This window comes from Aethalodelphis obliquidens, unplaced genomic scaffold, assembly GCF_003676395.1.
Source record: "Aethalodelphis obliquidens isolate GAN/ISIS:26980383/991018 unplaced genomic scaffold, ASM367639v1 scaffold2, whole genome shotgun sequence".
NCBI lineage: Eukaryota > Metazoa > Chordata > Mammalia > Artiodactyla > Delphinidae > Aethalodelphis > Aethalodelphis obliquidens.
In genome coordinates, this window is record NW_020837946.1 from 38582459 (window position 1) to 38596257 (window position 13799).

Below are 13799 nucleotides of genomic sequence, written 5' to 3' on the forward strand. Positions count from 1 at the left end.
TGGATCAAATGATAGTTCTATTTTTAGTTTCTTGAGGAACCAGCATACTGTTTTCCATAGTGGGTGCACCAATTTACATTCCCACCAACAGAGTACAACAGTTCCCTTCTCTCCACATCGTCACCATCATTTGTTATTTGTAGACTTTTTGATGATAGCCACTCTGACAGGTGTGAGGTAATATCTCATTGTGCTTTTGACTTGCATTTCTCTGATGATTAGTGATGTTGAGCATCCTTTCTTGTGCCTGTTAGCTATCTGTATGTATTCTTTGGAAAAATGTTTTTGAGTCTTCTTCCCAATTTTTAATTGGGTTGTTCGTTTTTTTGATATTGAGTTATATAAGCTGTTTATATATTTTGGATATTAATCCCTTGTTAGTCATATTATTTGTAAATATTTTGTCCCATTTAGTAGGTTGTCTTTTGTTTTGTTGATGGTTTCCTTTGCTGTGCAAAAGTTTTTAAGCTTAATTAGGTCCCATTTGTTTATTTTTGCTTTTATTTCTTTTGCCTTAGGAGACAGATCCAAAAAGTATATATTACCATGATTTATGTGAAAGAGTGTTTTGCCTATGTTCTCTTCTAGGAGTTTTATGGTTTCAAGTCTTACATTTAAGTCTTTAATCCATTTTGAGTTTATTTTTGTATGTGGTATGAGGAAATGTTCTAATCTCATTCTTTTACATGTAGCTGTCAAGTTTTCCCAGCACCACTTATTAAAGAGACTGTCTTTTCTCCATTGCATATTCTTGCCTCCTTTGTCATAGATTAATTGATCCAAGGTGTGTGGGTTTATTTCTGGGCTCTCTATTCTGTTCCATTGCTCTGTGTGTCTGTTCTTGTGCCAGTACCAGTCTGTTTTGATTACTGTAGCTTTGTGTATAGTCTGAAGTCAGGGAGCATGATACCTCCAGCTTTGTTCTTTTTTCTCAATATTGCTTTGGCAATTCGTGGTCTTTTGTGGTTCCATATAAATTTTAGGGTTTTTTGTTCTAGTTCTATGAAAAATGTCATGGGTATTTCATAGGGATTGCATTAAATCTGTAGATTGCTTTGGGTAGCGTGGACATTTTAACAATATTAATTCTTCCAATCCAAGGATGCAGAAGATCTTTCCATTTCTATGTATTTTCAGTTTCCTTCATCAGTCTTTCATAGTTTTCAGAGTATAAGTCTTTCACCTTCTTGGTTAAGTTTATTCTTAGGTATTTTATTCTTTTTCATGTGATTTTAAACAGATTTTTTTTTTTTGCTTTCTTTTTCTGTTAGTTCATTATTAGCATATAGAAAAGCAACAGATTTCTGTATTTTAATCTTGTATCATACAACTTTGCTGAATTCATTTATTCTAATAGTTTTTTGGTGGATACCTAATCATATTTATTGAAAAGAACAAAATTAAGTAGATATATAGGTGTCATAACTCTAAAGGAAAACTTGAGGAATAAAATATTGGGATTTTTTTTTTTCTGTTTTTGCGTGGTTGTTGCTTTAAGATATATTCTACTGCCCTCTTCTGGTTGTGATCAGATTGCTTCCAAAATTGTCTTGATAAACCATTTCTCCTGATAATTCAAGATTTAATTATTAGTGTCATGTCTTTTATAGTTGGTATGACTGTGTTTGTCTAGTAATTGTCATACATAAATACATTTCATTATATGCAACTGAATAATGTTTCCAACATACATGCCAAATAATTATTACTTCGACTTTTAATAAACTCTCTAGAAATACATTAATTCCATCTTATACAGGCCTTACTACTTAATGAAGAAAAATATTGCTCCAAAATACTTAAATATATTCTTATAAGAAAGAAATTCCTGCTATTGCAAAGTAGATGAGTTGATAGTTTAGTTTTGTCAATAAGTTCAGTTTTCCCTCCATTTTACTCTTTAGCTAGATGAGAAAAATATAATATCCCTTATGATTAAAAATATTGTGAAACACCTGCTTAAGACAAGACTGTTTCCATATCCCAGCATATATCTTATGGAAACAATGTTACTTGATGTTGTTCATGATAAATTTTGTTTAGTGAATAATATATACAGATGCTCGTATCTGCTCCCTTGTGAGCCTTTGTATACATTTGCTACAGAGGCAGTGATGATATTTTCCAAGCATGAAATCAGAATACCTGTTCTTGATGAAGGATTTCTGGAATAGGAAAGATAGATTTTCTTTAGCAGTAATGTATCAATACTGTGTTACTGAAAAGAACAGATTTATAGTAAATCAAGACTGGGCCAGGTAATCCTGGGCATATGATCACCATAACACTTAAAAAAAAAAACTGCCAAAAAAAGAAAAGAGGTTTGATTATTACTTGCATTGATTGCAATTAATTGATCGATAAGTTGGTTGATTGATAAGAACTGAGCGTTCACATACAATTTTCTTATTCTGTTGCTGAATGGCAGTAACATTCCCTTCGGCTCATCTCAGTATTTTTCACTTCTAACACCTCAAGCACTTAACCAAACAAAACATGTCAAGCTCTAAGGAGTGTTATTTTAACAAAATTCCACAAAGAAATTCAGTTCATAATCAGTTGATCATTCATCCAACCATGGAGTGTTTATTTCTTTACTAGGGAGATAAGACAAGAAACAACTAAGAGGATTGGGAAAGGGAGTTTTGGATTAGAGAAGGGATGATCAAAATGGACATTTTAAATCACATCAAAGGACAAGAAAACTTTACACCCTTCAGGGTTCATTTAAAGGGGCTCTGTCTACTGTTAACAGTTGCCAACTTGCCTTACTGCTAGTGAGTCCACATGCAGCAGCTTCCCAGGTGAGATTGTTCTGTGCATTATAATGAGACTGCTATGAAATAGGTCCATTTGCCCTTTCCTAATCTACTTTTGTTTCAGGTAGAAGATCAGATCCCTTTACTGCATATTTTCTATAAGACCAAAACAAAACAACAACTCAAACACAGAAAAGGATCCCTTTCCAGTTAGACCCACTGAACCCCAGAGGGCGAATAAAGATGCCTGAAGACGAAGCTCTTTCAACCTAATTCCACCTGTTTAGTATTTCTCAACTCTTTGGACTGTTCTCATTCTTAGCTCTGCTAGTTCTATCAATGTGTTTCAGTATTTTCACTGCTACTGTGGCCTCCGTTTCCCAAGCTCTACTTTCTGCCTCCAGTGAACCCCTTCCTCCCACCTCCCCCTATAATTTTCCTTCTCTATCCCTTTGAGTGATCAGGCTGTGCTCATCTCTGTATCCTCAGGGTTTAGCACAGAGCTTAGCACATAATTAGTGAGAGGTTATGAGACGCTTCTTCCCTTAACAGAAAGTGGGATGCTCCCCCAAGATCTTCAACGACTGAAAGTAGAAGACAGTTTTAGTACTATAATTCATCTGTTAGAATGTAGTTATGATAGGTATAATCCCTTATATATTCTTGTACTTACTTCCACTCTATATTTTTACAGTGATTTTTACCTCTTCAAAGCACTTTTACATCCTTTGTTCCACTGGATTTCAATCCCACATGCCTATGAAGAAATCAGGGCAGTTGCTATTATCCTGTCTTATAGTTGAGCAAATTGAGGCAGAGAGTAAATTACTTTCTTTGTCTCTGTCCATGAGCTGTGACTAGAATCCTCACCAGAGTTCTGTATGAACTGGAGTATAAATATCTTTTCTGAACAAAATTACTCAGAAAGGATATTTATATTTCAGATCATATATATGTATCTATATATATAAAATATATATTTTAAAACAATACTATACATATTGAATAAACATATAAAATATATATTTAAAAATAGAATAAACAGATGTATATATAAGCATAGACTTGTATAAATGTTATACCTACATATAAACATGTATAAATAAACATATACATGTAAATAAGTATGTATGTAGTTTCTTATAGACATGTAGCAGTCTAGAGGGATGTTCCTGTTTGCCTTATGTGTTTTAAATAGACCCTAGTAGTCATGTGCATATTATTCAGACTTGAAAAAGCTGTGGTTCTAAAGGTTGTTTGCTGGTTAGTGATGAGAGAAATCTTCCTTACACTTAATTTACTTTGGTAGATGCTTTTTGCAAAGAGCAGTTGAACTTGGCACCGTATTACACGTCTCATTGAGTGGAGAGGAGGAAGATGAAAGGACATAATTAATTATAAGACCAGCCTTAAGACTCCTGTGCTTAAAGAGCTGTCCAACCCCAGGGAGTTGCTTCGTGCCTGAGGCTGGAGTGGGTTCCTTCACCTAATCACCACTGCTTGCCCTAATGAAGTTCTGCTGCTTTTCTTTAGCAGAGTGAGGAGCATTTCTGGTGCTCTAAATAAAGAATCAGGATGTGGCCTCTTATTTTAATGGGCGGAAGGAGAAGGAAGGGTGACAGGACATACACCTGTTCAGAAGACAGCTAATGAAATGATTTATCTGACAGAATTATCCCGCAATAATTTGTCCCCAAGGAGACTTATTAGGGAGTATGACTTGCACGTTCGTTACCATCGTCATCACAGAAGCTAGTGTGGTCTCTGGCCTCTATGCTTGTAATGGCTTCTGTGAAAATATATCAGCACCATGGAGCCAAATGCAGAAAACAGATGCCTTGCTGATTGGACGTAAGACTCCAAGGAAGGGTCAGCCATAGGCTAAACTGTGAGTTAGCTAACGTTTGTCTCTGACACCCTCCAACTTCTTTTATTAGTCTCCTTCTCTGCTTTCACGGTATCATTTTCTTCTTCTCTCGTGCTCTCTAATTGCCCAGAGCCCCTGCATGGGCCTGCCTGCTTTGGTAGTGCTCTGTGCTCTGAACCTCATAATTTCTCACAGCCATCAAACCTCCTCTCATTTAGACTGTCAGGTTGAAATGTGCCCTCAAAATATTTTCTACTCAGGTGTACTAAGGAACTAGTACACTAATATTTGAGGACTGTTTAATGTGGCTGGCCTTCCCTCCCTTCCTCCCTCCCTCCCTCCCTCCCTCCCTTCCTTCCTCCCTTCCTTCCATTTTGATAGAGGAAAAATATTCTAATGCAAAGCAAAAAGTATATAATGACAGGGAATCAATCAGAATAACGGTAGAAAAGTTACTTTATGTAGTTTAGGTTATACATCAATAACGGTGACCAAAAAATCTCAGTGGCTTAAGCCAGCAAAGGTTTGTTTCTCATTCCAAATTGGGTTGTCAGGGTTCTCTGATCCCTGTAGTCCTTCAGAGACCCAGGAACCCAGACTGGGAAGCAGCCACCATTTTAGACATGGCCGGTTGCTGTGCTCACTGTACCTCTAGAGGGACTCCCATCGGCAATAAATGCTTTGACCTGGACATGACACATCCTGAGGGACCCTGGAAAGACAGGAGCATTGTTGAGTGTCCTCATACTCATTTCTCTTTTATCCTCAATAACCAGCACAGTAAATGTTTATTAAAGTGAAATGATTTCCAGGGATTCTGGTTTCTTTTGGGTTTGCCTTGGTCTGTCTAAAAGGAAATAAATAACAGAACCCATGAAGTAAAGCCTGAAGGCCTCCAGACTTAGTCTGGTGTCCCTGGGACACTAAAGATAAGAGGAATCCAAAGCCCTTTGAATCTACGTGAGAAGAATAGCATTCCAAGAGAGATCATTCACGGTTGGTCAATTTCATGAATATCACGTTTCTTCTGATGACTTAAGGAAATAGCTCTATACAGTTATTCCTTTTCTACTGCTTGGCACATGGTATTGTGCATTGAATATTTGTTGCCTGACTCATACGCAGACAGCCCATGGTCCTTTTTTGGCCTCTTTAAGTATCATGAGATACTTTTACAAAACAATCACTTTTTTGTATGTGCTGGTATAATGGAGTTTTATTAAATGTGTATTTCAATCATGTAAATTTAGCCATATATATGTGTATTTGTCTCTGTGTGTGTGTGTGTGTGTGTGTGTGTGTGTGTGTGTACACACAGGAAAAAGAGAGAGAAAGAAAAAAAAAATACTGAGTTATACAGTCCAGGTAGTTCTGCCTGCCATTCCATTTACTGAGATTATGCCTCCAAGCAGGAGTGAGATGAAAAGCTCCAGTCTACTCTGGTCTCAGTTAAATATGACTCTCAGTGAGAACAACTCAGCCCATTGCATGTACTTCTAATATTCAAATATACGGCCAAGCAGTTTTTCATACAACTTGGCTCCTAAATGTACGCCAGCTGCTTCATTGGCACTCACCCATAGAGCCGATGATCTGTTCCTGTGCCAGAGGAAACAATGGCTGTATTGGGGCTCACTGTGAGGTGGTATGTTTGCCTCCAGCATGGTGTGATTTCGACTGTGTGGGTTTTGCCTAAAACCAACTTTAGGATCTTACATCACCTGTAGAATGAGACTCAACAGCATTCTCGTTCCTTAGAAAACTAGAATCATTAGTGAAGACTCCCTGATTTTCTGTAGTCTATTTAATTTTGATCAAAATTATTTTGCTTTATCTGCTGTTTCCATGTGTGGGTCTCGAGTTACATTGAAGCCTGTACACTATTCCAAAGATTAAATATGCCCATGGGAGTATATATGTTACTTTTGCATGTCCCAAAGCAGATTAACATTGTTTTTCCATCCTCTCCAGAGTGCCTACCGCATGTTTACAAACAACACGTGTTTGAAGCACATGATCACCAAAGTCCGGCGGGACACCCACCACTTTGAACGCTACCAGCATAACCGGGACCTTGTGGGATTCCTCAACATGTTTGCAAACAAACAACTGGAGCTGCCGAGGGGCTGGGAAATGAAACATGATCATCAGGGCAAGGTAACTTGCGGGAGTTGCCATGGGGAAGCCTCCGTGTGACTGTGGGCTGCTTGTGGCTTTGGCACTGGGCCCTGCCCTTCAAGTGAGGGCTAAAAGCCCTGCGTGACCTGGTTCGAGGGAAACCTGGACAAGCAGGTTGTTTGATACCATAAACCATTGCCACACTCTTCTGAAGTAGTGTATGCGGTGGATGGCTGTGAGGGCACTTGTTGGGCAAAACACTCACTTCCCCTGGATTTTCTTTGAATTGTAATCTCTCACCATTTTCTACTGATTAGAGAAGAGGTTTCTTAGGCAACAACACTTCCTTCTTCTAACTATACAGCTTGTGCTGTGGGTAGTTGAATACAAGTTGCGGCATTGTTTGGAAAAAGTGGCTAGGAGGTTGCTAAGCAACAGCGCAAGGTGTGTCTGTGACACCGTCGGGGTTTGGGCCTCAGTCTTGTTGATTCAGAACCCTGGTTTTGTTAGCACATTAAAACAAGATTCACAGATTGATGAATTTATGATGAGAAATACGTAACTCTCACACAGGCCGGGTAACCACATCCGTACTTCCTTCTTCGACGGATGAACCAGAAAGCTGGCTTGTAATCAGGAGGTTGTTATATAAGTAAGAAATCAGAATGAGAAAGTTAGTAATTCTTATAAGGTGTTTCTCAGCTAAGATTTTATTTATTAACTCTCGTTCAGCACCTACTGTGAGCCATGAACTGTTTAAGCCCTTTATATGTTTAAGCTCTTCTCAACAACTCTGTAAGGCAGTACTGTTATTATTATTGCTATTTACATATAAAGGATCCCAGGTCCAGAATGGTTCAGTGACTTGCCCAGTGTCATAGAGGTGAGCAGTGTCTGAGCTGGGCTGTAATCCAGGCAGTCTGTTTCCAGGGTCCATGCTCTTAACCACCACAGCATGCTCTCCAAGTATTGAGTAACCAACCTCAATTTCCCTATCTATAAAAAGGCTTGAAATATGTGACTTGTAGGGTGGGGAGGATTAAATTGACAAGATATTTACAATAACTATGCTTGACTTTTTCATTCAACAAATATTTATTGAGTACCTGTGCAAAACAGCTAAGCCAACTACTCCATGGAACTGCCATTCTGATGGAAAGAGATGGGCAATGGACAGATAGGTAAATACATAGCATGCCAAGAGCTGATTAAAGCTATGATTTAAAAGAAAGCAGGAGATGGGGTCTAGAGAAAGGCAGAAGTGGAGGGTTATTTTATAGAGGGTGGCTGGGGAAGGCCTCACAGATAAGACTCTACATGCATAAAGCAGAAACTAACACACCATTGTAAAGCAATTATACCCCAATAAAGATGTTAAAAAAAATAAATAAATAAAGCTCATATAATTTCTACCATTAAAAAAAAAAAAAAAAGACTCTACATGCACACAGACTTGAACGAAGTGAGAAGTAAACCATGTCAGGGAAGAGCTTTCAAGGCGAATGGAATGTGGAAAGTACTCAATAAATGCCGTTCTCCCCCAAAGTACTCCCCCAAAGTACCCTCTGGCAATAATACCACAGTAGCATCTTACTCATCCTGAACTCAGCTTCCAGCAATCTTATCTAAGAACTTATAAGCAGTCAAATTAGATATTACAAAGTACATGTATGTATTTTGCATGGGAGGAGCCCTCAGACTTTCATTGAAACTATTGACTTGATTTCTGTAAATTTTTTTTAGTAAACCTCTAATTCCCAGCCTAGAGGAGATTAGAAGTGGCAAGCATGAAGTAGAATAGATGAAAGAGAATGGATTTGTGATTAGGTCCCTGGACCACAGATAGAATGGCGTTGTATCAGAGTCAGGTGGGCATGGCAGGGAAGTCTTTCCAGGACACTAGGAGCTGCACGCAGGGACCCTGGGCACTTCCTGTGCTCTCTCCTTCCAGAGGAGGATGTCACTTTGCTGGTGCTGATTCTGGGTCAACAGCCTGAGAGCCCAGTGTTTGTAAACATTCTAACTAAATGGAAGGGCACAGGTGGTCCAAGAAAGGACTTTGGAAAATATTGATGGTATTATACCTGCATATAAAAGAGCATTAGCAGACGAAGAATTCAGCTGTGTTCTCAACTCTGACAGTATTTTTCCTGGTGTCATGAGGAGCTATACTCATTAGAGAACCATAGCTCCAGGGAAACCCAAGTTGAGATAATGCTGCATGTATTTCTGCTCTATATAGAGACTTAACTTGAGATAATGCTGCATGTATTTCTGCTCTTTATAGGGACTTAACTTGCTAAGTCATTTTGTATCCTTAGCTAAAGGGAATCGGGAACTTATCATGCAGACATGGAAGGGGAGGTTCCTTTCTTGCCAGTCACAACTTGTCAGACATGCTTCAGGAGAGAGCTTCTTATAAATAACACCTGAACCTCGAGAAAAGTTTAAGTTAAACTTAGGATAGTATTTGAGTTATAATGTATTCTTAAGAACAAATTCTGTCTCATAGCTTTTATAAAGTTTCGATAGTTAAACAGAGGTAAACATTATCTCGGCTGTGTGGGTAACATAGCCATCCATCTTATTCCCTGAGGGTTTGGATTCATTTGGGGTTTCAGCCTGAAGTTGTAAGCATTGTAAAGAGCCCTGGATGTGGGCTGGTAGATAGCTGACCTCACAGTCTGTTGGTGGCTTTGCATTTGCATGCTGTGTGGCATGAAAGATGTGGAAAGACCCCTGGCCTTGTGGACAAAATGGATTATCAGACAGGCCTGAAAGATTATCACTTTAGCCTGATTCTTCTGCTTTGTGCATTTGGACTTTAATAAGATTTTTAGCTAAGCTGGGTACCTTAATGAAAGCAGGTGAATCTCCCTGTACTTCTCCCCTATCCTTCCTGTATAAATGATTGGCCTCCAATGAACTAAAATAGCTTAAAAGAATATTTGGGAAAGGCTCTTGCCATGTCTGTATTTGGCTGTGCTGCTTTTGATTGTACTTTAAAAGTCATGGCTCCCATCCTCCAGGCAGTTAATAGGTTTTCTTCCAGCCAGAAATTTTAGCTCCCCTTTTTAATGAATAGCTTTACCTCCAGACCATTTAAAGGGAGTAAACTTTTTGCCCCATTTAATATAACATCGAAAGCTATTAAATACTACGAGGTTTTTTTTCCCCTCAGTGATGATTGATTTCTAGAACTGACATGGAATAGGATGGCCAAATCCTCACCTGCATGAAAAGAAATGGTTCTTAAGAGGAACGTTGTCAAACTTAGCTGCTCAGGCTTGTGATATTTGTCCCCATGTTGTCTTCTCAAGTGCAACATCTTCCTTTTGTGTTTTCATTTGTTTTGCCATTCAACACACTTCTGAATGCCTACTATGTACATGCCACTGTGATAACAATGATACAAGCTAACAGTGTAGCATTATGTAGTATGTAGCATTGGCTGTGTGCTACCCATGTTATAAGCACTTAGATTAATTCCTTCCCTACTCACAGCAGCCTTGTACATAACTGCTATTTTTACCCATATTTTCTAGAAGAGGAAACTGAAGCATAGCATGGCAAATTTACCGAGGTCCTACAATTAGTACGTGATAGAATTGGATTTGACTCAAGACATCCAGCTCCAGGGTCTGTGCTTTTACCCTGCCTCTCACCAGTGAGGAGGGTGAATGCATATCTTCTAGCAATTACAGTGAAGGTGCTCTGGGAGCCTGTGGTAGGGTCTCCTACCATAGTTGAGGGGGTGGGGGCTTTTAGACACATCACTGAAGGGCAGCATATTGGGTGGGTTGCTCTTGGCTCTCCAGGCATAAGCGACTCCCCATAGAGTCTCCCTTGCACTGTTTTATGACAGCTATCCCCATCTGTCTCATGGTATAGTTGTTAACTTATTTTATTATCTTCTAAAGCAGATGATCCCCTTCTTGAGAGTTATTCTGTTTATTTTTAATTACCCCCTTCAACCCCAGTGCCATTCATATAGAAGATTCTCAAAACAAGTTTGATGAATGAATGAAACTTGTCACCTGTAGATTCCTGGTTATTCAGTGATGTCTGCTTTGGACAAATGAAGAAGCTTCCAGGCTCTCTCCTCAGTGCCACTCCCTCCTCCTGTGCTCTCACCAGAAGTAGCTCCTAAGATTCGCCTGATTTGACCTCTCTTAATGCATATGTTGTCTTGGATTTTTCGTATTACCTGTTTGAACAAGGTAGTGATTATGCTTGTACCACACTTTAGCTGTCTTCAGTTTTGGAAGAGACTTTTTTTTCTAATTACTTAAGGCCAAAGGTTTAAATTGGGTGAGATTTCACAAGAGTCTATACTGATAAGCTTTTTTTTTTTTTTTTTGAGAGTTCTAGAGTGAAAAATGTCCTTGACTTACATAAAAGAAGTAAAGTATTTTTTTTAATTGACTATTAGTTGAAGAGTAAGAACAGAATATCAGGCCTTACTAGGTAAGATGAGGATGATGATGATAATGACAGTGACAATGGTGTTAATGATGATACCTGCATTTATTAAGCTTATACCATGTGCCAGGCACTGTACTAGGTACTTTTTCATGAATTATCTTATTTAGACCTCATGGAAGTTTATGAGGTGGGTATTATTATTATTATTATCTACATTTTATTGAAATTTAGAGATGTTAACTAATGTGTGTATTAGCAAGTAAGTGAGGAATTCAGGATTCTAACTCTAGGAGTATGACTCTTAACTGCTACACTCTATTGGGAGAGATTGTCTTTGGAAATGAGAGATATTTTATCATTCCAAGGAAGAAGAGTTCCAATCCAGGTACTGGGGTTACTGGTATACTTCAAGACTGAGTCATACATACGTACATACATATAGGTTTTGATTAGATCATAGGTAGTTTACTAGAGGACACCTCACCAGAAACACATGCATGACTTCATGCTCAAATACCATAGAGTCCTTATGCTAGGGACGCATAGAATAATGGAAAGGAATGAAATTCACATATATTGATGACTAATTAGATGCCAGGTTCTATGATAGGATAATATATTAGCTCACTTAACTTTCACAATAATCCTGTGGAATAGGTTTTGCTATAGATGAGGAAACCAATGCTCAAAGAGGTTAAGTGTGCAAGTAAACTCTTGTATACAGATCCATGTCTTTCTGTATCCAAATCCTGTAATAATTTTCCTGTGCAAGGTTAGTCTAGACCTCACTGGCCACTAGCCATCTAACTGACTTGGGATACATCATTTAAATTTCCTAGGTCTGACTTTCTTTATCTCTGCAAATGAATAGAATAGGTTGATCATCGTTTGATGTGCTTATTGGTCATTTGTATATCTTCTTTGGAAAAATGTTTATACAAAGAGTTGCCACATGATCCAGCAATTCCACAGTTAGGTATATACCCAAGAGAAATGAAAATGTGCTTCCAAACAAAAACTTGTACACAACTATTCACAGTAGCGTTGTTCAAAGTAGCCAGAGGGTAGAAACAACCCAAATGTCCGTCAACTGATAAATGAATAAATGAATGTGGTAGATCCATACAGTGGAATACTGTATAACAGTACAAAGGAATGAAATACTGATACAGTATGGTAAACCTTGAAAATATTTGCTGAGTAAAAGAAACTGGTCACAAAATATCACATACTATCCCATTTATATGAAATGTCCAGAATATGCAAATCTATAGAGATAGAAAGTAGATTCGTGGTTTCCTTGGGTTGGAAATGGGATGGGGAGTGAATGCTAATAGGTATGTGGTTTCATTTGGAGAAGAGAATGTTCTAAAATTATATTATGGTGATAGTTGCACAATCCTGTATATATACTAAAAACAGTGGATTATATACTTTAAATGGGGGAATTGTATAGTGTCTGAGTTATATCTCAGTAAAGCTGTTTAAAAAATTAATAGGTTAAATTAGAGGAAGACTAAGTTTCCCTTTTTACTTCCTAGATTTTATAGATCTTTGATTCTTCAGTCTTAAAGATTAGATGATACAGTTCCAAACTGGGTTTGACATCAAATATGTAATGCTTTTCTTTCTACTTTTAATTACATTTGGAAAGGTATCTTGTTCAGAATTCCACACTATATTTTAATCAGTATTTTGTTCCATTACTTGATTTCCTTAATCATTTTGATTTTGGGAATTAACCCACATTTTATTTTATGCAGGATAGTCCTCATGAGACTGTGATCAATATCTACGTGTACATATTTGTTGTACCTAAGATCTAGGATTTTCAACTAACATACAGGACACATTTTGACTTGCCTTATTTGAAACAAAACATATAAGCAAAGAAAGTAGGCCAGTAGAGAAAGAAAATCTCTTCTTACTTCTTATTGCATAATTCTTAAATGTTTGTACACTCTCAGGACTGTGAAAATCAAGGGTATTTTGGGATCTGAGTTACATTGTTGATACAAACTTTTTATATTTATGCAAGAAATATGTATCGGGGCTTCCCTGGTGGCGCAGTGGTTGAGAGTCCGCCTGCCGATGCAGGGGACACGGGCTCGTGCCCCGGTCTGGGAGGATCCCACATGCCGCGGAGCGGCTGGGCCCGTGAGCCATGGCCGCTGAGCCTGTGCGTCCGGAGCCTGTGCTCTGCAACGGGAAAGGCCACAACAGTGAGAGGCCCGCGTACCGCAAAAAAAAAAAAAAAAGAAAGAAATATGTATCAGTAGTATTAAAATGTGACTTGGTTAAAATGCTTCTGGTTCTTGGCTAGGTTTGATCATTAGTATGTGTTCATGGGGATAATAGATCTGGTAGACGAATATGAGTTTTAATAAGGAAAACCAAATGTTACTTAACCTAAGAGTGTTTTTTCTTTCTTCATTTTTAAAAATTCTTTCCTCCTTTGCTCCTTTCTTTCCTCCCCCCTCCCTTCCCTCCCTCCCCCCTCCCTTCCCTCCCTCCCTTCCCTCCCTCCCTTCCCTCCCTTCCCTCCCTCCCCACCCTCCCTCCCCACCCGTCGATCCCTCACTCCCTTCCCTCCCTTCCCTCCCTTTTTTTTTTTTTTTGCGGTACGCGGG

The 13799-nt window shown here is 38.5% G+C and overlaps 1 protein-coding gene across 9 annotated transcripts in view; it reads left to right on the plus strand.

The window, feature by feature from the left end:
* Window positions 1–13799, plus strand: part of HECW2 (HECT, C2 and WW domain containing E3 ubiquitin protein ligase 2) — a 414407-nt gene that overhangs the window by 298659 nt on the left and 101949 nt on the right. For all 9 annotated transcript variants that reach the window (XM_027125303.1, XM_027125331.1, XM_027125328.1 and 6 more), the window contains one exon: window positions 6598–6783. In XM_027125303.1, the coding sequence (XP_026981104.1) occupies window positions 6598–6783 (186 nt within the window). The remainder of the gene's footprint in view (window positions 1–6597; window positions 6784–13799) is intronic.